Here is a 24,501-nt window from a genome sequence, read left to right as displayed (position 1 = left end):
CAACAAGAGACAACATAAATACTATTTACACAGTATTCATACATACATATTCATATTATTATATACAGTACAGTTGAATTAGATATTTAGAAAGAGGAGAGGCACTGGGGATACAATACACTACATGACCAAAAGTATGTGGACACCTGGTCGGTCGAACATCTCATTCCAAAATCATGGGCATTAATATGGAACAATTTGACGAACTGACTTGTTGGAAAGGTGGCATCCTATGACGTTGCCATTTGAATGTCACTGAGCTCTTCAGTGAAGACATTGTACTGTCAATGTTTGTCTATGGAGATTGAATGGCTGTGTGCTAAATTTTATACACCTGTCAGCAACGGGTGTGGTTGAAATAGCTGAATCAACTCATTTGAAGGGGTGTCCACATACTTTTGTATATCTAGTGTATGTTAAACTTGCTTCTGCCTGAGTAACCTCTGGTGGCAGAGGGTTCCACGATGACACGCCTCTATACATAACTGGGCAATGCATTAAATCTGTTTTTGGTTTGGGTACCGTGAAGAAACTGGTATGTCTGGTGGGCTATGTATGTCTGTTTAAAGTGCATGCAATGCCATGAGGGATACCACACTGTACAAGCTTCCATTGAATAATACTCTGTAGTTCTATTGGATAAGTAACTCTCCAACCATGTGATACAAGTGGTTCGTCATTTTCAACACACAAATATTTATTGAAAAGACCAGAAGAGAAGTAGTCAATTTCTCCACAACCTTCAACCATGCAAGACTATCATGCATGTTGTAGCTGTTAGTTCTGTGTGTGGAGATAAGGGGAAGGCGTGCTGCTTTGTTTTAAGCCAGCTGCAGGTTTGCTAGGTCTTTCTATGCTGCACCCGACAATATTACCGGACAGTAATCAAGATGGGACAAGATCAAAGCCTGAACAATTAGTACAGTTGATCTTTGTGTCAAAAATGCAGAATAATATTTTTATAACAGACAAACCTCTCCCCATCTTCACAACAACTTTGTCAATATGACTTGGCCATTATAACTGACCATCTTGTTCAATGGTTACACTCTTTCTCCAGTTGAGGTTTAGGTCCAAGAGAATGCTTTGAATCAAAACCATGCTTTTGGTTTTTGATGTATTTAAGACCAGTTAATTACACATTCTAACACTGACTGTAACTCCTTGCTAAGATTCTCAGTGAGATCATTGGCCGAAGGTGCTGATGTGTAGAGTGTGCAAACGTGTAAGACAAGTGGCAAATCATTTGTAAAAATAGAGAAGAGTAACAGCCCAAGGCAAGTGCCATGAGGGATACCACACAGTAAAGCATCCATTGAAGAATACTCTCTAGTTCTATTGGATAAGTAACTCTCCAACCATGTGATGGCAGGTGATGTAAAGCCATAAATAAGTGAGATTTTCTTCAATAAGAAATTATGATCAATAACATCAAAGGCTGCACTGAAATCTAACGATACAGAATATAACACCATAACCCAAATATGAGGAAAAAGCCAAAAGATCAAAACAACAAACTACAAATAATAAAATACACTACTGATCCAAATGTAGGAGTGTCACGCTATCTCTGGTTGGCCAAGTTGGCTAAATTGTCTCCTCTAGTGAGAAGGCGTGTCAGCTAGGGGAAATCTCTTGGTAATGGACAAGAAAACACGTAGTGATCCTCGCAACAGTTCAACTGGTCTGTGAATTTGTATCCAGGCCAAATTCCATGGCCAGACATTTTCTTCCCAAAACAACGTTTGGCCACACCGCCCTATTGTAATAGAGAGCCTGGAGTCTAGTTACCGAACAAAGGCCTGTGTGAGATCATACTGTACACACACATACGGTAAACATCTGTGTGTGTACAGTACACATGCTTTTACATGGTTTTCATTGTGTAGTGTCACAGTATGTAGAGGTCCAACTCACAAAACACAGCTGGTTAGTAGAAAGACAGATGTGGAAAGGCATTGAAATGGTATTCTAGCCATAATGTTATACTGTGAAAACTATGACAAAACAGACAGAGGCTCGGTATGAAGTCGAAAGTTAGATCGAAAGGTGTGATGTCACAGACTGGGTTTATTGTGTCTTACAGAGGAGTTGGGACAACATAGACTGGGGGTATGAGGTCATAGACACTGAGCTGGAAGGTTAGAGGCAGAATGTGTGATGTCAGAGAGACTGTTGGTATGATATCATAGAGACTGTGTGCATGTGAGACTGACTGTGTGTGTGGTCTCATAAACTGAGAGTGCAAAAGGTCATAGAGACATGTGGGTATGAGATCATAGAGACTGATAGGGTATGAGGTCATAGCGACTGAGTGGATATGAGGTCATAGAGACTGAGTGGGTATAAATATAATCACCAGGCCAGCTCATTTAGATGCCACATCTCTAGCGAATTCAGCTAGAGATGGCCAGTCTGGATCCAAACTAGGAGCTAAACTTTGTGTGTGTGTGTGTGTGTGTGTGTGTGTGTGTGTGTGTGTGTGTGTGTGTGTGTGTGTGTGTGTGTGTGTGTGTGTGTGTGTGTGTGTGTGTGTGTGTGTGTGTGTGTGTGTGTGTGTGTGTGTGTGTTGTGGGCAGACTCATGGCCCAGGGTATGTACTACATCTCTCATCTCTTTCTAAACTAGATTCAGCCGCGGGCCGATTTGTTATTTCGCGGATGGTCATAATGACAAATAATTTGTAGACAGAAAATTGACTGCAGAAGTCCAAACAGATATAATATTTGAGTAAAACCTAATAATTTCAAACCTTGCTTACATTTGTAAACAATCACATAGATTAGGTGTGGGAATACTTTGGAACAGATTTCCTAAATTAAAATAACTTAGAGCTGATTTTCTGGTGTTCTTACAGTTTTTTTATGTCCAACAATAAATAACTAAAATATACAGTATACATACATTTTTTTGCTCAGAAAACGTTGGGGGCCAAATAAAATCACACGTGGGCCAAATTCAGCCCTCGGGCCACCAGTTGAGGAACCCTGTCATAGAGACTGAGGGGGTATGAGGTCATAAAGACTGAGTGGGTATACTCCAAGTCGATATTAATGTAATAATAAGAAATTCCCCTCAACCATGCCCACAAATTGAGGAAAACAAATATTTTTTCCCATTCATCCCCACTGTAAACGAGCCAACTTCATCGTCAATTTATTTTATTCTGCAGAAATAACAAAACATGCCAAAAAAAGCTGCTATGTTGTTCAATGTACGTACCCAGCTATGTGTGAAAACATTTCATCACAGGTAAGACATTTAACTATTTTTAGCTGTATCATCCATTTGTTTGTGCTATTGGTCTTGGCTAGCTTAATGTTCTGGTAGGTAGCTAGCTAGCTAGCACTCACTCATGTGGCTACCGGTACAACATTACGTTTTTCAAAATAGTGAGAAAAGTCGGGAGCAGGCAGTGTTAATAAGTAATCTTTAGACATGTTGTACTTTTCATAAATGTAGTTTTGTAATTTACTAAAACAAGCAGACAAGAAAAGTTTGGAAAAGGTCAAGTTTTTGCTGTGAGCCAATGGGGCGACCTAGGTAACCACATATTGTTTTCTCCACAGGCGGGCATGGCCGCGACGTTCTGTCTAATACCGACTGGGACTATGAGGTCAGAAAGACTGAGTATGTATGAGGTCATATAGACTGAGTGGGTATTAGGCCAGAGAGACTGTGGGTATGACGTCATAGACTGAGAGGGTATGAGGACAGGGAGACTGGGTGGGTATGATGTCAGAGAGTCTAGAGACTGAGTGGGTAATAGGGTGTCATAGAGACTGAGTGGAAGGTCATGAAGACAGAGTGGGTATGAGGTCAGAGACTGATGGGATTTGATGTCATAAAGACTGAGCGGGTATGAGTTCAATGAAAGGCCTGGACACCTGACTTAATCACATGCAATTGCAGTGTATCTGTGATAAGTGTGTCTGTGACATAAACATGTAAGGCCAGTATTCAGTCCATGTGCAACTCACATGGACTGTACATAGAGCCTCCTTTGATAGATTCACATAACTCAAATAATTATAAGTCTTGGAAGCGCCCAAGAAGAAAGGTACAGTGTAGGGAGTTTCCCAGTGTGAGGACACAAATATACCCAAACAGAGTCTCCTTGGAAATTACACACAGCTAAATATAATCACCAGGCCAGCTCATTTAGATGCCACATCTCTAGCGAATTCAGCTAGAGATGGCCAGTCTGGATCCAAACTAGGAGCTAAACTTTGTGTGTGTGTGTGTGTGTGTGTTGTGGGCAGACTCATGGCCCAGGGTATGTACTACATCTCTCATCTCTTTCTCCCGCCTTCCTCCGTGCTCTCCTTTCTTCCTCCTTCCTACCACCCTCCCTCCTTCCTACTCTCCTTTCTCTTTCCTTCCTTCCTACTCTCCTTCCTCCCTCCTTCCTACTCTCCTTCCTCGCTCCTTCCTCCCTACTCTCCTTCCTCGCTCCTTCCTCCCTACTCTCCTTCCTCCCTCCTTCCTACTCTCCTTACTCCCTCCTTCCTACTCTCCTTTCTCTGTCCTTCCTTCCCACTCTCCTTCCTCCCTCCTTCCTACTCTCCTTCCTCCCTCCTTCCTACTCTCCTTCCTACTCTCCTCCCTCCCTCCCTCCTTCCTACTCTCCTTCTATCTTTATTATATCCCTATATGGTCAACTCAATGTTTTTGCTAGACCATGGTGCTCTTTTGAGATTTCAAAATACATACTGTACCATCTGCGTTGGTCTACATTTTATGAATACATCCTGTACAGTCACAATATATAAAAACTCCTCATGATGCTGTGTGTATATGTGTCAATTGAACTGTTGATACTAAAACCTTGATTGCCAATTCATTTAGTTTTTGGTCTGAGCAATGTCGTTCCCAGTTTTCTTTAATGAAAAGGAGAGATGAAAAGCATGGGTGAATGCAGAATCACAGGCTATTTACCCCTAAATCATTTTTGAAAGCCTAATTTGCGAAGTTATGAAACACGTCAAAACGTATACGTTTTTTAAGGGTTTTCACATTCTTTGCATGACATTCTACAGATTTATGCCCCAATGAAAATTCCTCAATCCATGCAGGTTCAAAAATGTATCCCATCAAGGGAGCATGTGCTTTCCTTTACATTTATTACTTGGGATTGGAAAAAATGGCCTGTTTCATTCTCATGTGTTCTCCCATAATCATTTGTTTCTAGACAGAAAGCAGTATAGTTATGGTAGAGAGGGAAAATGTACAATCGACGAGTTGAGTAAAATGATCTAACGCTACACTGCCTCCTGCTGGTGAGGATAGGAACTGCATCCTAAATACAAAGCAAGGCTACTGGAATTCAGGCCTAACCAATCTCTAGTGTCAAACTCATTCCACGGAGGGCTGAAAGTCTGCTAGTTTTGGTTATTTCCTTTTAATTTGTGTTCAAAGAAGACTCAGACAACCAGGTGAGGGGAGTTCCTAACTAATCATGACCTAAATTGACCAATCAAGTGCAAGAGAGGAGTGAAAATCTGCGGACAATCGGCCCTCTATAGAATGATTTTGACACGTGCTCTAGACCCTACCCTCTTGACAGTTGTGTAGATCTGAAAGGATTGGATGGGTGTATTTTATGGCAGAAATGTCACCTTTCAGAACTACATGAAGTGTGTACTGGGGTTTACCGTCTAGGGGCTGTCTGGACAGCCTTCAATGTTTTAAAAATGGAACTTTAACCCCCCTGCCAAGCATGCTTTCTTAAACCACGGAGCTCAAGACATCTTTCAACTTCTCACACATGAATACAGTTTTATTTATGCTTCTGTCAACAACATTGAACATTTAGTTTTGGCACAATCATGAGGGAGGCAACAGAAAGAAACTGTTTGTTTACTAAAATAAGGACAGGATGGCTGTTTGGCAGGAGACAAAGTAGACGTGAGTTTCCTGTCAAAGCCCTCTTATGTCTGACACCTAAAAAGGCAATGCTGTTTCGCCTGTCTCAAAGCTGCATCCAAGCCAATTACAGGTTGATTTAAAACCCTAGGTTGACGTCCAGACAATGCTGAATATGTGATGATTAATAAATAAACAGCCCTTCAAATTCCTCATGGACTGTTAAGGGAGCTACCTGGCACTGTCCCCAGTATTAATAATATAATAGTTGGTGGGCGAATATCACAAACATACTGCACACACGTACACATGCTCAATTCCATTTCCACAAACAACCACATAGAGAAAATTAAAGAAAACGTTTATTTCAAGCAAGTGAATGGAGACAGAGACAAACACGCACGCTTATAAAAAGTAACACACAGGCACAAGCACAGACCTATAGGTACAGTCGCTCTGACAGACACAAATTTAAACATGCAAACATACATTTTAAATACACACACATTACCCCCTAACACACAAACTGTATCAACCCCAACACACACAGGCACAATTTACCCACACACGCAAACATCTGCTAGTCTCCCATGCTTAGCAGCCCCATCTGCAGCATTTCACAGAACATGGTTTAGAAATGTAAACATAAACGATGATGGAGAGAGGAGGGGGAGGTGGGCTCCCTGGTCTTTAGCTCCCACTCATACACAATTCTGGGCCTACGATCTCATGGTGGGTTTCTATGGAAACAATCCAATGCTGGAATTCAAAACTGAGCCACGCAGAGCTGTGGGAACCTCCTGAGCCAGCAGTGTCCATAAACGACCTCTGACCTCTCTCAAAGTTTGCACTAGGACCCGGACGGACGGAGGTCACACGCAGGCCAGCCAGATCGACCCATCCCAAATGGACTCTTCAGCTCTCTCGGTTACATAACCCAATGACATTCTGGTATGCACGAGAGACTAGGGTTCTGTGATTATAAACAACTGTGGGGGACGACCAAGACGCACCCGTGGGGACGGAGTGATGCTAGTCTGCTCATTCTCACTCAGTTTGGAATGTGTTCTCTCTTTCCTCTCTCTCTCTCTCTCCCTTTCTTTCCCTTCTCTCTCCTGTCTCATGTCCTATTATGGCTAACAGGGTTCGGTCACTGATACAACCACAGCATACACAGATGATGACGTAACCCAATGGCCGATGAGGACTTCCATGACTTCCAATCTGAGCCAAAACTATGAGGGCTCTGTGTTTTCCCCCATTGTTTGTTTTCCTGTGTACAAATATGCCTAGCTGTCTCTCGCCTTGTATATTTGGACGGGTCAAAGAGAGAGTGAATCAAAACGTTCCTGAAGAGAACAGTTCTACACGCAACTCAGTGGAGTCCAGCTGTATCCATATACTACACAAAGCACACCATTGGCTGTTTTACCTAAACTCTTGTCCTCCAGGGACTTTCATTTTTGAAGTCAAGGCACTTATTGTGAAGAAAAAAAAGAATGCTAACCAGAAAAATCTTTCATATGGCCTAGCTTCAGCTGACACATGCACATTAACACACAATCAGTACGTGTCATCAATACTAGTCGACATCTTTCAGTTCATTATATAATGTGTATGTACAGCTGGTAAAAAGAAACATCCATCTTTCACTTGGCATATACAACATGGATGGCCAACCTTACGTGGTTCCCATGTATATGCACATGCCTACGAGATAGGAATCACATAATATTATGGGATACTTGGTCCTGTCCTGTATACAGAACGTAATATGGCATATCAGCCAAGTATGTGCAGCTGTAAACACAGGGCTAATTGAAAAGATCTTGCCCATCTCTGCGCCACAGTTAGAGTCATTACACAGCAATGCACTGGCACGATTCCCCAGCCGTGGTTTGTGTTGGTTTTGTGTGTGTGTGTCTGGATGACGTAGGTGTCGGAGGCATTGACTGAGAAACAGCTTTGAGTGGATGCAGGTAAACACAAGCCTGAGGGAAATGTATAAAGGTGTATGTGAATCATTACGTGTGTGAGTGCTGCATGTGTATGTATGTCTGTGCGTGTTTCAAACCTAAAACCAGTTTACTATGTTCTGCTCTCTCTCTCCATACTCTCTCTCTCTCTCCACACTCTCTCTCTCTCCACACTCTCTCTCTCTCTCCACACTCTCTCTCTCTCTCCACACTCTCTCTCTGGGAAATGAAATCGCAGGCCCAGCGTTAGTTAACATGAGGGCACGTCTCAGGAATGTACTACCCAGCATGCCCCACTCTACGCCACGCACCTCCAAGCATGGGAGCATGGGAGTCCCGCTGGGGGAGCTATCGCCTCATCACTCACTCTGAGGACATCCTTATCGCACCATAATCAAACCAGAGCTTCCACAAGACAGCTCATATTGGACACCCCACTCTCCAACACACTGGAGTCCACAGAAATGTATTGATGCTATTGATCTCTATGCTGTAGTGTCGGCTCTATAGGCTACATCCCTTTGCTGGTTACGTCCTAACTATGTATTTGTCCCTCACATAGGGTACTGTACTTTCAACTCATGACTTCATTATATGGACCTCACTCTCACACACTCTCCTAACATGACAGTCCCAGCATCTGCATAGTGTTTTCGTGTACATCAAGTTAAAGACTCATATTCTCTGGTGTGTGTCTCCCAACACACCAAATCACTAGAATCACAATAAGTGACTTTATATGTAAAATACTATGTTAATTGAACCCCTCATCATTTTAGACAAGAAGCGATTTATGGTGATCTTCCCTCTGTTCTGCACCTAGACAACACAACTGTCGAAATCAGATCTCTCTCTCTCTTGCCCTCTCTCTTTCTTCTAGAGGTGAGGAATTCACCAAACATGGAGCTGCCTGGGATGGGAGGAGAGAAGCATCCTTCAGCCAGAGAGCAGCAAGTGGCTGAAAACACACACAGAAGCACACACACACACACACACACACACACACACACACACACACACACACACACACACACACACACACACACACACACACACACACACACACACACACACACACACACACACACACACACACACACACACACACACACACACACGCACACACACGCGCGAACACTCATACACACACAATTTATCCTATATACAATACACTTTGCACTTCACAACAGCTTTGCTACTATTTTACTTACCTATGGCTCATACAGTACCAATGTGTATAACAATCAAACAGCACATTTTAGTTCTTCCCAACCTAACAACAACTAATTACGTTTTGAGAACGCTAATAAACTGCCATGACATGGAGTGGAATGCAGTGTTGTTTCTGCAGGGTTCTGTTAAATGTATGATCCAGAATGGAAAAGAGGGGTGAGTATAAGAGGTACAGGAGCGGTGTTTTATCAAGAAAAGTGGTGTGGGGGTGGGAGGTGGGAAGTACAGCCCTAAGAGGGTAATCCCTCAGCAGCTATCCAAAATACTGCAGAGGTCCACTTCCTCCACACACACAGACGCACACACACACATCAAACGTAAAAGAAGTAGCCAATCATGAGTCATGTAGCAATCACTCTAAAATCCATCACTCTGCCTAGTTAGAGACTGCATAGCCTACTTACTCATGCAATGAAGCAAATTCAGAGGGAGAAAATAATGTATGCAAACCAAACATCTGTACAAGCAAATGGTACGAGTGTGAAGTTGTGGTATTTTCTCCTGTTTCCTGCTCTCTGTAAGGCCCTTTCGTCCAGCTGGACTCAGTTTCCTCTGGTAAATACTGCCACTGTTGTCCTTGAGAACCATATTTTGTTTTCACAACACAGCTGCTGTAGGCCTCCTGAGTAGCTTGCCGCTGTGTGTGTGTGTGTGTGTGTGTGTGTGTGTGTGTGTGTGTGTGTGTGTGTGTGTGTGTGTGTGTGTGTGTGTGTGTGTGTGTGTGTGTGTGTGTGTGTGTGTGTGTGTGTGTGTGTGTGTGTTTTCGTGCATGTGTGTGTGTGTGCACTTTTTCTCTTCTCGATCGTAAAAAGACCATATGTCAGTGAATGTTTTACATCTTAGCTAATTAACGTTTAAGTGGGCAATCAACAAGATGTTGGGTGTGATGTATTCCTCTGGGGTGAGTTGTCTTGGCATAGGGAGAGAGAGAAAATGACATGGAGGGCCATTTCAAAGTGAAACTCCTCTGTAGATGACATACTGGGGAAGGAAAATCGATGAACCCCCTACTTTTGCCCTCAGAACAGCCTCAATTCGTTGGGGTAACCGAGTCGACAAGAAGTCAAAAGCGTTCCACAGGGATGCTGGCCCATGTTGACTCCAAAGCTTCCCACAGTTGTGTCAAGTTGGCTGGATGCCCCTTGGATAGTGGACCATTCCTGATACACACGGGAAACTGTTGAGCTTGAACAACCCAGCAGCGGTGCAGTTCTCGACACAAACCGGTGCGCCTACCACCTACTACCATACCCTGTTCTTGCCCATTCACCCTCTGAAAGGCACACGTACACAATCCATGTCTCAATTGTCTCAAGGCTTAAAAATCCTTCTTTGATCTGTCTCTCCTTCATCTACACTGATTGAAGCAGATTTAACAAGTAACATCAATAAGGGATCATTGCTTTCACCTGGATTCACTTGGTCAGTCTTTGGCATGGAAAGAGCAGGTGTCCTTAATGTTTTGTATACTCAGTGTCCATTGCAGGCCACTCTGTCTTTCCAAGGATTAGAGTAAATGTATACACGGAACGTGCAGAGAGGGCAAATAATTCCACATCCAACAGAGAATCTCAAACCCAGACCAAAAAAGGTAATGCAGCAACATGATGTTGTTTTTATTGCCCTTGCTCATTCTCTGGATTCCCAGAACCCATTCACTGGATGTTTGGAAGGCATTCTGAAGAAGAGATTACTCCACAATACATACATGGACACACTATTACTGACAGATTTACATTGAGCAATATATATATATATATATATATATTTTAATCTTACCAGCTCATAGTTAGTGGCAGGAACACAGGACGAAGACACCTGGAAAAGAAAATGAAGAAAATGTTGTATGTTGCAGATTATGCATAAGCGCATACAGTATACAGACAGTTGATACCTGATTTAAACTCTCAAAATTTGACCTGTGTGATCCTGAGCATTAGTCCTTTGTTTTTACTGTATGCTTCAATATAGTATATAGTGCATTTCCCAAAACTAGTACATCTTATGAATGTGTATCAATGTGTATGTGTCTATAGGTATATCACAGGAAGAATATGACAATACCCTAGTGATCAAAATGTCTTAACAGAGATACAGACAACAGACCTAAGAGATGCTGTACAGTTCATTTTAGAATAGAATGATTGGCCCAGGCTGAGAGGCTGGGAAAAGAGGACAATATGTTAGCATTGAGCTCCGAGCCAACCTCAAAGGACAATATAATAACCATTTCAGTATACAGTATGCAACAAGTGAAAGGTAGCCTAACTGCTAACTCCTAGCAGCAGTTAACTAGCTTATCTTAGCACCAGAAAGTCAATGATGTTTAAAGGTGATTGTGAAGCCTACTGGAACCCATGATCTGCCAAGGTTGGCGCTAACCTCTAATCCGATTAGCGCTCTAATGGCTGCGACAATCAATCCCAGAGTTCCCGAGCAGAAGCACGAGGACTGCAAGGGGGTAAACAGGAAGAGGATAATAATGAGGGACTCAAATAGAACACTGAGTTGAACCGTTTCCACATGAGGACCATCAGCCAAACAGTAAGTTGTCAGTGATGTTCCCTTCCTAAAAAAGTCTATCTTCCACTTAATTTTCAAACAAAAGACTATTGTTAGGAAAGGCTAAATTAGAAGCAGGAGACAGTAACTCCGATTCAATCAGCTGTTGACCTTTTTCACTTGCTCATCTCTCTATCTCTCTTTGCCTTACACCCCCCCCCCCCCACACACACACACACACACACATTCTCTCTCTCTTGCTCTCGTAACAGGGCCGTCCGTCAATGCTGGACCACTATCTCTGTTTTAGTGCTAAAAGGTCAGCTGTAGGCTATCGGGGCTGTTAGCCTTTAAAAGCCCTGTCATACACAGAGGCAAATCCTTGACTAATTGTCCCTTGCGGTGTGAACAGAAGACTTATGGGTTCTTGGGGTCTGCTTTATGTTTACGCTAAAGCTAGCACATTCCTTTCTGTCCACATAAAAAGCCTGAACAGTCTCTTACAGTCCACACCAAAACTCCCCAAATGTTGCTTCAGGCAATGTAAAGCACCGCACATAAATACAATGGGACAAATCTGTCACGGCAGAGAGTAAATTAAGGATTATCCATCGCTAAGCCCATACAGTGGTTGATCTGCAATTCTAATACCGAGCCTGCTACTTCTTTGTACTGTGAGAAAAAGCCTCATTCCATAGCGCAGTTGTTTTCACAATGCATGGCAGCAACGACTCAATGCTTAACTCTCTCTATTGTGTCTGTTTCTGATTTCTTTGTTCATGAGTCAATGGAGTTTTATTCGTGAAGCTATAAATGGAATGTGCAGATTTTCTAAGCTGACTAAGGCATTACCTTAAAACGTTGGGACAGTGAAGAAAAGTGAAGGGACAGTGAAGAAAACTGCGACAGTGGTCACTAAATTGCAGTGAAGTTTCACAAACGCGCAAGAGGTCTACACAAATTCAACTGAGTGCCCATTGGTCCTTACAACAAAGCAATCTCAAGATCTTCAGGGAGCTCAAAGTCAACTGGATGTTTTCAAGCTAGAAATTCACACTGGACATTGCTAGTGTGACTATACAGCCAATACACACGTTGATTGGATCAAGCTAAAAGCATCACTGGACGGTAGCCATTGGGATGCGAGTCGGCTTAGTGGATTCACAAGGTTGTATCGGATGCGTGGGTCACGTTGGCTCATCAAAGTCCTTGTCGTTTTGGAGGCCGTTACTCAAAACCCTGATGGAATAGAGGAATGCGGACTGTAAACAGGAAAGCATTGCTATCTGATACCAGCAAAAAGAGGTGCATAGTAGTTAGTTGAGCATGTATAGAATGTAGCATTTGTCGGGAACTATTTAAATACAGTGTAAACCAAAATAAATGCTGTATCTCTGACTAATGACTGACTGTAACCAGATAAATCAAGTAGCATGAGGACAGCTCCATGGAATGCCACTTGTCTCTTGGGAAAGGCTGCAGTTATTATTTAGAGGTGCTGTGAGTTGACAAAGTACAGTATCTCAGCCTGGTTCAAGTCTCCGCACTGTTACCCTCCTCAAATCACCTCAACCATGCCTGCCCATGTCTGCACCTCACCCCTCAACCCTCCCGTTCACTCCACACACTGACAGCTGCCCCCTCCATGCCTCTCAGCTCATCCAAGGACTCCAAGGGGCCTGGGGAATGTCTGAGCCCCGCTGAGGTGCCTCCTCCCTGGGCCTGGCCCATCTCATCACATGGCCCCCACTTCACCCCCAGGCTCCTGCTGGAGTCCACCTGCAATCAATAACCACTCCGACACCTTGTGGGTTTCACCCTAAATTCCCGCCCATTTCCACTTGCCCTGCAATCCTCCATGACCCTCCCTTGAGTGAGGCATTTTCAGGGTCGGATTGGTATCGAGGATGTGCTCGTGAATGGCATATGCTGGTGGGGGAATGGAAAGTGGTCTTTGGGATTGGTTCACAAATCAGTAACACTTGACAAGTGTGTTAAAGCAAGTGCTCTATATGCTCTATACTGAGGATTAACAAGGCTAAGGGCTAAGGCTAATCTCAGTCAAATATCCTAATAGGCAGCAGTGGCATGTATTCATTGACACCAAGGGAAGCCCCCCCCCCCCAAAAAAACTATTATTCGGGTACCGTCTGGTACAAACGAGTATGACATCGTTGCCGCCCATAGCATTGAATACAAGGGAAGCCAGCAAGCATTTGGCTTCCCTTGACAAAAAAAGTATAACAAATTTGCCAATCATTGTTGAGCTAGGAAACTGTGAATGGTCCTGTGGGAAGAAAGAAAACATGTCAAGGGAAGTCAACTTGAATTTGGCGTCTCCTATCAAATTGCTTTAAGAGTCTAGGTCATTAACAGAAACAACTTGAATTGTTGCATCTCATTGTGTTGTTGTCCTCCGGTGGCTAGCTAGCTAAATTATCCATGGATGGAGATAGGGATTTGGACTTGTGGTTTTACTTAATTCCCCGTACTGGCCAACTATTATAACGGCGATTCTGATCCAACCATTAGTTCAATATGTAGCTAGCTGTAGAAGGCTAATGATAACTAACAAACGTTGCTTATGAATGGAAGTTAGGCTAGCGACCATGCATTTTAGCCATGTAGCCTAGGACAACAAAAAATAAAAGTGTGTACTGTATGACAGTGATTTTGTCAACATGAAAGAGAGGAGGATGGCTTTGACGTTTCTCTACAAGTAGGGTGAGTCAACATGTTTTTCTACACACACACATGCAAGCAAACATAAATCAGAAGCATGGACATCCACATCACATTTAGGTTATGTTGATGAGACTAAATTGAAGTGATTTGATGATGTTGAATTGTTGAAGTTGAAATGGTGCTTGAATAGTGGAGGCAGCTCCATTTTTCTTTGCAACTTGTGGTAACTCTCTGTGGTTCTAAATAAATAGTTGTTAGGCATATGAACTAACAGGTTATAGAGCAAACAACACAATTATCACAACACATTCAGTGTAAGTTGTATTATGGCTTTTTTTCAGGGGGGCTTGGCTTCCCCAGTGATTTTAACCATGCACCGCTACTGACAGGCTGACCAATGCACTATGAATCACAATGAATTCCTGTGTGACAAAGTTCAATGTTGGCCCTCAGCAAAACGTTTATTAAACATAAATGCAATTTAATGGATTTTAACACAGCTGGAGGTGGAGGGACATAGACTTACTTAGTGAGTAAGTTCAACAAAAGACCAGGAGAAAAGGTAGAACAATTGACACAAAGCCAAAAGGGCATGTGGGTCTATTCAAACAATCCCTACAGCCAAGTGATGGCATTTCAGATGTGAGACAGTGTGTATGAATTCCAATGGGATGACGACATTTGGACTAATAATTTTGTAAATGCGTAATCCTTGACCCCTTCGGGCTCCTTACTTGGCCACAATAATGAGAACCCACAATAGGCTAGATTGAGACAGAACGGAAGAGGTCTCCCCATAAAATAACTCAGATTCTACCCTAGGTAGTCATTTCCATTCAGTTGTACTCTTAGCTTTAGAGGCCAACTGTAGCACATAGCTTAGCATGCATCCTGTAGCCTGGCAGGTGGTCAAAGAATAGGCACAGAGACTGTTAAGAGAAGGACCAGGTGAACACTTAGCATTGGGCCCACCGCAGGTCAAACCGTGGGTAACCGCACTGAGAAAATATTAAACTGACACTCTGAAAACTAGAAGTAAGTAAGTGCAGAAGAGAGGGAGAAATGAGTAAAAAAGAGTTGGAAATGTGAACAGATTTGCAGGTGGAGAATGGTAAGGTGTGGCATAAAGAATGGAAGGAGAGCCTCAGTGAGCCTCCAGGTGACTTTGAGAATACAGGTGAATAAATATAGTTGCATTCATAATGATAAATAAAAAAATATGTCATACTGTAGAGCAGGGGTATTCAAAGTCGGGGTCGCGACCCCATAAGTGTCAAGGCTGTGGGTAACTGGTGAAAGTAGTCAGGCTCAGGAGAGCGGACATGCGTGGACAAGGTATGTAATACAAGATAACACCAGTATAAACACAATACAAATGTGCAGGAAAAATACCGGTACCACAAAATAAACGGGCGTAATTACAAAACCCGGCAACAAAATACCAGCCGTCAGTAACAGCCTGAACAATAGAACAAATACGCACACAAACATGGGGGAAACCAGAGGGTTAAATAATGAACATGTCATGGGGGAATTGAAACCAAGTGTGTAGAAAACAAAGACAAAACAAATCGAAAATGAAAAGTGGATCGGCGATGGCTAGAAGGCCGGTGACGTCGACCGCCGAACGCCGTTCGAACAAGGAGAGGGACCGACTCCGGCGGAAGTCGTGACAATAAGGGGGAAACGAGGTGGGGTCGCCCCAAAAAACAAATAACTACATTTTATTAAGAGTTCAGACTATTGTATGGGACAATATACAATGTTTTTGAGAAACGCAATTCGACAATTATTTTGAGTAAATTTATTTATTGGTTGCTTTTCTTTTTGACAAGAGATTATTTGCTGATGTAAAAATCTAAATTTACAAATGTTAAAGTTGTATCATTAAATTTGTGGTGGGGTCGCAAAGAAATGATTTGGTGGAAAAAATGGGATACCCTCTACCTTCTTTTCTCTTTCTCTCTCTCTGGTTACTTTCTATCAGGACATTGTCATGCCTTTAAGGACCTGGGTAACAGTTTCAAGTGGAGCATACAAGTACTACATTTACAGTGGTGGAAGGAGAGGAGGGACAAAACGTTTTCAGTCCACTTTAGTTAGCATGGGGGAAAAACATAAAGACTTTGTCAGTGTATGGGTGCAGGGACAGCCATGACCGTGTGTTGATGCCATCGAAGTGTACAAACAAGTGCAATATAATAAAGGGTAATTGTGTTGTTGCATTCTGTACATGCTTGTGTTAACAACATTAAATCACAGTCAATTTCCGGCAGGCAAAAGTCCATGGCAAATGGCTCTGTCAGTACTGGATATACAGTCGTTCCTTGCTTACAGGGGAGGATGTACAAACATTGTATTGTGTTGAGCTACTACAGATAAACTACACTAGATAGATTTGAAAACCGTTTAGGATTGCTCAGTTTGGGTTGATGGCTCGGGATCATGGCTTAGCTTGCGTTGATAGTCCCGCGGCCACAAGTGGTCAGAGAAAATAAAAAGTAATCAATCCTTCTCTTCACAAATTGATTGTAACAGTGTGACAGGTGAGCTGCTTGTGCACTCCAGGCTACCATTACAATGTAATGAATCAATTGTGGTGGGTCAGGTGTATTTCCACAGCGACAAAAATGGGGCATTTCACCACTCAAACCTTCAATTCTCTGGCACTGGCATAAACACAAGGCCGCTCCTGAGTGCTTTAATGTTTACCCAGACCCAATACATCCATGCATCTGGCAATTCCTCATAGAAATATTCACTGTGCAAATTCAATTTACTTGGCGTAACCAATAACAGAGGGCTTTCTATAGCAGGGGTATCTTAGTTTGCAAGATTCTGTGTTAGTTTGGACTTATTGGGTATAAACAATAGAGAAAGGAATGAAGTGGAATCGCTGGCCCATATGCCAGTGCCCATTCCCCCTTCAGAACATTCCGTCTGAGCAACAGCTATGCGTTCCTTTCTCTTTTTTCTTTCAGTGTGAAATGTAGAACATCTTTAACTGACTGCCAAGCTCTGATCCATCCCACACTGACTACATAGCATTGTTTCCCTTCTCAAAATGTAAATAGCTAGTATTTTTCATATTTATCTTATTCTCACTTTCTATCTACGAACAAACTAAATATACTTTCCTGCAACCGGCCTATCCCAATGCGGTACGGATCTGCAATTTTTATTCCTTATTACTGGAACTTCCATCAGAAGCAAGCCAGCTAACTAGCTTCTAGTCTTTGTTAGCCAATGGCTAGCGGTCTTCACCTTTTTCTCGGTCACCAGCCAGCCAGCTTTAGCTCAGCCAGCCTTAGCTCGGACAACACCTGCCAGTCTGCACAGTGCGATATCAACCCAGAGCATATTGGACTGATTCTCTCAACCATGTCACCGGATTCCTGCCACTCTGGATCAATACACCGGATCATTGCAGCTAGCTAGCTGCAAATGAGTGGCAACTGTTAGCTAACGCCTCTGTCCCGAAACAACCCCAGCTAGCCCTGAGCTAGCCTCGAGTTAGGCCCACATACCAGCTAAATCTAGGGCTAAAATACCTCCTTTGCCAATAGGCCTAGACCATTTATTGTCGACACGGAGCCCTGCCGATCCATCTCGACTGGACTGCCGACGTGATCACCCGATGTGGTCTCAACAGGCTATTCTATTACGATGTCGCCGAAGAACCATCTCCTAGCCCCTGAACGCTGTGTCCTCTGCTTGCCTAGCGTAGTAGTGACTAGCGAATGGCACTCTGACTCACCTATTGACCTTATGATCACTCGGCTACACAGCTAAAGCCCGCTGGACTGTTTCAATAACATGGTACCTCATTTTGTTTACCTGTCGGCCCCAGGCTCAAACTCAGGTCCTGTATGTATCTAACAGACCCACTCTGCCCATTCATTGCCATTTACCCGTTGTTGTCTTAGCGCTCCTGATCAACACCTGTGATTGCTTTACGCCTCTTTCTAATGTCAATATGCCTTGTCTACTGCTGTCTTGGCTATTTCTTATTGTTTATTTCACTGTAGAGCCCTCAGTCCTGCTCAAAATGCATTACATAGCTCTGTTGTCCCACCCCACACACATGCGGAGACCTCACCTAGCTTAACTGGTGCCTCCAAAGACAAAACCTCTCTCATCGTCACTCAAAGCCTAGGTTTACCTCCACTGTACTCATATCCTACCATACCATTGTCAGTACATTATGCCCTGAATCTATTCTACCACGGCCAGAAATCTGCTCCTTTAATTCTCTGTCCCAAACGCAAGAGACAACCAGTTCTTATACCCTTATCCTACTCCTCCTCTGTTCCTCTGGTGATGTAGAGGTTAACCCAGGCCCTGTAGCCCCCAAATCCACTTCTATTCCCCAGGTGCTATTGTTTGTTGACTTCTGTAATCGTAAAAGTCTTGGTTTCATGCATGCTAACAGAAGAGCCTCCTCCCTAAGCTTGTTTTATTCACTGCTTGAGCACACTCCACCAACTGTGATGTCCTAGTCATGTCTGAATCTTGGTTTAGGAAGGCCACAAAAAATCCTGAAATTTCCATCCCCAAATACAACATTTTCCGCCAAGATAGAACTGCCAAAGGGGGTGGAGTTGCAATCTACTGTAGAGATAATCTGCAGAGTGCTGTCATCCTATTCAGGTCTGTGCTCAAACAGTTTAAGCTTCTACTTTTAAAAATCCAAGTCTCTTGCCGCTTGTTATAGACCCCCCTCAGCCCCCAGCTGGGCCCTGGACACCATATGTGAATTAGTTGCCCCCCATTTATCTTCAGAGTTTGTACTGTTAGGTGACCTAAACTGGGATATGCTTAACACCCCAGCCATCCTACAATTTAAGGTAGATGCCCTCAATCTCACACAAAATATCAAGGAACCTACCAGGTACAACCCTAAATCCGTAAACACAGGCACCCTCATTGATATCATCCTAACCATCCTGCCCTCAAAATACACCTTTGCTGTCTTCAACCAGGATCTCAGCGATCACTGCCTCATTGCCTGCGTCTGTAATGGGTCCGCGGTCAAACGACCACCCCTCATCACTGTCAAACACTCCCTAAAACACTTCAGGGAGCAGGCCTTTCTAATCAACCTGGTCCATGTATCATGGGAGGATATTGACCTCATTCTGTCAGTAGAGGATGCCTGGTTATTCTTTAAATGTGCTTTCCTCACCATCTTAAATAAGCATGCCCCATTCAAAAAATGTAGAACTAAGTACAGATTTAGCCCTTTGGTCACTCCAGACTTGACTGCCCTTGACCAGCATGAAAACATCCTGTGATGTACTGCATTAGCATCCAATAGCCCCCGCAATATGCAACTTTTCAGGGAAGTTAGGAACCAATATACACAAGCAGTTAAGAAAGCAAAGGCTAGCTTTTTCAAACAGAAATGTGCATCTTGTTGCACAAACTCCAAAAAGTCCAGGGACACTGTAAAGTCCATGGAGAATAAGAGCACCTCCTACCAGCTGCCCACTGCACTGAGGCTAGGAAACACTGTCACCACTGATAAATCTGAGAATTTCAATAAGCATTTTTCTACAGATGGCCATGCTTTCACCTGGCAACCTCTACCCCAGTCAACAGCTCTGCACCCCCCACAGCAACTTGCCCAAGCCTCCCCACTTCTCCTTCACCCAAATCCAGATAGCTGATGTTCTGAAAGACCTGCAAAATCTGGAAACCTACACATCAGCTGGGCTAGAAAATCTGTACCCTCTCTTTCTAAAATTATCCGTCGCAATTGTTGCAACCCCTATTACTGGCTTGTTCAACCTCTCATTCATATCATCTGAGATCCCTAAAGATTGGAAAGCTGCCGCGGTCATCCCCCTCTTCAATGGGGGAAACACTCTAGATCCAAACTGTTACAGACCTATATCTATCCTACCCTGCCTTTCTAAAGTCTTTGAAAGCCAAGTTAATAAACAGATCACTGACCACTTCGAAGCCCACCGTACCTTCTCCGCTATGCAATCTGGTTTCTGAGCTGGTCATGGGTGTACCTCAGCCACGCTAAGGTCCTAAACGATATCATAACCGCCATCATCGACCTGGCCAAGGTTTTCGACTCTGTCAATCACCACATTCTTATCAGCAGACTCATCAGCCTTGGTTTTTCAAATGACTGCCTAGCCTGGTTCACAAGCTACTCCAGATAGAGTTCAATGTGTCAAATAGTCTGGACCTCTGGCAGTCTCTATGGGGGACTTTTCTCTGTATATATCAATGATGTCGCTTTTGCTGCTAGTGATTCTCTGATACACCTCTACGCAGACGACACCATTCGGTATACTTCTGGCCCTTCTTTGGACACTGTGTTAACAAACCTCCAGACGAGCTCCAATGCCATACAACACTCATTATGTGGCCTCCAACTGCTCTTAAATGCAAGTAAAACTAAATGCATGCTCTTCAACCGATCGCTGCCCGCACTTGCCCACCCGTCTATCATGAATACTGTGGAAGGACCACCAGAGGGCAGGCTGGGCTCATGGATAGTAGCCCAACAAGGCATGGGAGACAAGGTAACCAGAGGCAATTAAGCACAGCTGACGGTACTAATGACATACTCTCCTTGCCCTATAAGAGAGAGAATGGAACCAGCAGAAAGAGGGGAAAACTATCTCTGGAAGATGGCCACCGAGAGAGAGAGGAGCTATCCAGGAAGAACCACTAAGACGGTGACAATCCCGTGACTTTTTGTTGTAGTTTAAAGATAAGCCTATTGTGTTCCGGTTTCATCTGGAGAAGAAGATGTATGTTTTTCCTTGGAAGATTTTCATTGATTATGTTGGACTGTTTGTGTTGACCAAATGCCCTCAATAGAGAACTGTGTTCAATCAAGAAATCCTACTCCTGACTCGTTTATTCCACCTTCCTGCTTTAGAGTGACGCCCAATTACTTGGTCCGCTCACAATACACTGGATGGTTCTGACTTAGAATATGTGGACAACTACAAATACCTTGGTGTCTGGTTAGACTGTAAACTCTCCTTCCAGATTCACATTAAGCATCTTCAATCCAACATTAAATCTAGAATCGGCTTCCTATTTCTCAACAAACATCCTTTACTCATGCTGCCAAACATACCCCCATAAAACTGACTATCCTACAGATCCTTGACATCGGCGATGTCATTTACAGAATAGCCTCCAACACTCTACTCAGCAAATTGGATGTAGTCTATCACAGTGCCATCCGTTTTGTCACCAAATCCCCATATACTACCCACCACGGCATCCTGTATGCTCTCGTTGGCTGGGCCTCGTTTCATATTTGTCGCCAAATCCACAGACTCCAGGCCATCTATACGTTTTTGCTAGGTAAAGCTCCGCCTTATCTCAGCTCACTGGTCGCCATAGCACACACTCCAGCAGGTGTATTTCACTGAAAGAGCCCCTGAAGAACTCCTGCTTTGGCCGCCTTTCCTTCCAGTTCTCTGCTGCCAATGACTGGAAAGAAATGCAAAAATCACTTATCTCCCTCACTAAATTTAAGCATCAGCTGTCAGAGCAGCTCACAGATCATTGCACCTGTACACAGCCCATCTGTAAATAGCCCACCCAACTACCTCATCCCCATATTGTTAAAATATTTTTTTGCTCCGTTGCACCCCAGTATCTCTACTTGCACATTCATCATTTGCACATCTATCACTCCAGTGTTTAATTGCGAAATTGTAATTATTTTGCCACTGGCCTATTTATTGCCTGACCTCCCTAATCTTACTACATCTGCACACACTGTATATAGATTTTTCTATTGTGTTATTGACTGTACGTTTGTTTATCCCATGTGAGAGTGTTAGACAGAGACAGGCAGACAGACAGAGAGACAGAGAGAGAGCGCACATGGCAGAGGGGTGAAAGAGGGGTGTGGAATAGAGCAGGCTTTGACACACTCTAATTCCCTGCCATGTTTATTCTCCCTGGCGAGGAGAGGCCTGCTGCTTCAACAGGGCCGCCTGTTCATTCTCACTCCATCTTTGTTTGGCAGAACTACTGTCACACGGCAGAGAAGCTATGCCTTGTTTCTTTTGTTACTGCACAGTGAGGTCACACTTCCTCCAGACTCTTCAATGTGACATGTGGGATCAAGTCTTATTTACCAATGAGGTGATTTGCACATTGCCATGTTTTTATTGTTTGGCAAATGGCCAAGCATTGAGTACCCCATGGAGACAGTGAAAGAGGGGAAAAGGGGAGGCAGAAACAAGGAGAGCAAGAAAGTGGTAGCCTGATCACAGATCTGTATGTGTGGCCATAGGAGTTGGCAAGACAGCACAAACTGATCTGGGAACAGGCTAAAAAGGTTGGTTATTGCTTAGGATACAGATAACAGAGGGGAAGGTGAAGGTTAATCTCCAATCACGAGGGAGACTTGTGTGTATGAGGGTAATAGTGGATTCCTGCCATGAAACAATATCAGAGTCACAAGTTATTTGAACATGACCAAGCAATGGAAGAACATAAGGCCCATATGATCAAATGTAAGAAAGTAAAATGCGATAGGTACGTGTATGAGTATTTCATTGTAGTACACCTTATTGTAAAATTGCAATGTATTGTATGGTGTTGTAGCTTATCATAATATGTGTAAGTCTAAGTCTATAGGGTTATGGCAACATTAGATTACTCACCCTTGGTTCCCCTGAGCTGACATACAGTACTATAACTCAATTTGACTATCATTGCCTTAGTCAAGCCTTGGAAAGCAATAGTTATTTTGTCTCTCAGGGAGCTGTGGCAGGCTGAGACAGGCTAGCACTGACAGGCAGGCAGCCTGGCTGGCATTTAGCACATTTGTGGAGAAGAGTTATGGGGATACAGAAATCCCCTTCGCGGGCAGGTGGGCTGGTTTGATGCTCCGGGTCTAGTTTTGGAAACACGGTGACAGCAGACTAACTGGCACAAAACATGAGTTATCTCTCATTGGCGTCTGAGGTCTCTGGTGAGATAGATGGGTGAATGTCTATGTCTTTCTCTATCCCTCATACAGACATGGGTGCGCCACACGACAAAGACACACGTGCATACACACATGCTGAATAAGTACAAACTGTTCACACACACACTCCCTTATAACCACAATTTTGTTTGCACACAATCGCTCAGAATTGCTGATGTGCAAATAAATAAGTCCATAATTGACTCCATTAGAGCAATATTGATACAGTACATACACATCTCTGGGACGCCAACTGCATACCTTCGCTCAAATAAGCATTAATCACCGCAGTTTCATTCCAGAGCCAATGTTGAAATGTTAGTGAGCAGAGCAGATAAACTCTTCCATTTGGGGAAAATAGAAAGAGTTACACTTTTCAGTAAAGTTTGTGGTTCCCTTTATGGAGTTTGGAGAAAACGCATCTGTGCTACACACACACACACACACACACACACACACACACACACACACACACACACACACACACACACACACACACACACACACACACACACACACACACACACACACACACACACACACACACACACACACAAACACACAGACAGAACACACACACACACAGAACACACACACAGACACACACACACACACACAACACACACACACACACACACACACACATATACATGCAAACACAATGTACAGCATACCTGCTTGCACACTCAAAGACTAATACTGTCATTGAACTTTTTATACAAGTCTCCATTTCTGCTCCTGGAAGGTAAATCATAACATTGTACTGTATGACACTGTTGCCAATTGTGACTATAATATCACAGCCGAATGTGAGGGCAAGAGTCTATGTCAACCCCAGTTTCTCTGTTGAAGATCAGTTGACTGCTCCATGCTGGCTGCATGACCAGCCCTGTAGTTTTAGTGCTACTGGTCTGGATGGTGAATATTTGCAGCATGGAAGGATCCAGACCTGGCAAGGTGTTTCCTGCCTTTTTTCCAATACTAAAGTCCCCCCATCAATCAAGGCAGAAAAAGCAAACAAGAACACAAGGGCTTTCTGATGAAACCGTGGAAACAGCTAGGGCCTGCATTCCATAAACATTCCACAGGGAGACTGAGGGCCGGATAAGAGAGAGTGAGAGAGACCTCATGGGAGGGGATGTTACGTGGAACACAGCCCCCCTTCCCCGCATTAAACTGTTGGTGCGCACCCATGGTTCCCAGGGAGAGAATATTTCACATAGCGTTCGGGGAGTCGTCTGGAGTTTTGGGAGGAGTAGGGGTGGGGGATGCACA

The 24,501-nt window shown here is 43.6% G+C and overlaps 1 protein-coding gene across 12 annotated transcripts in view; it reads right to left on the bottom strand.

Annotated features, from left to right (window-relative positions):
* tns1b (tensin 1b) overlaps positions 1-24,501 on the bottom strand; it is a 287,235-nt gene that overhangs the window by 95,911 nt on the left and 166,823 nt on the right. For 11 of the 12 annotated variants that reach the window (XM_052522076.1, XM_052522083.1, XM_052522080.1 and 8 more), the window contains one exon: positions 10,854-10,892. The exons of the other annotated variant lie outside the window; for it this stretch is intronic. In XM_052522076.1, the coding sequence (XP_052378036.1) occupies positions 10,854-10,892 (39 nt within the window). The remainder of the gene's footprint in view (positions 1-10,853; positions 10,893-24,501) is intronic. 12 annotated transcript variants of the gene reach the window in all.

The sequence above is a fragment of the Oncorhynchus keta genome, chromosome 7, assembly GCF_023373465.1.
Source record: "Oncorhynchus keta strain PuntledgeMale-10-30-2019 chromosome 7, Oket_V2, whole genome shotgun sequence".
Lineage (NCBI taxonomy): Eukaryota > Metazoa > Chordata > Actinopteri > Salmoniformes > Salmonidae > Oncorhynchus > Oncorhynchus keta.
Note: the sequence above shows the minus strand (reverse complement) of the source record. Positions and strands in the feature narration are given on the sequence as shown.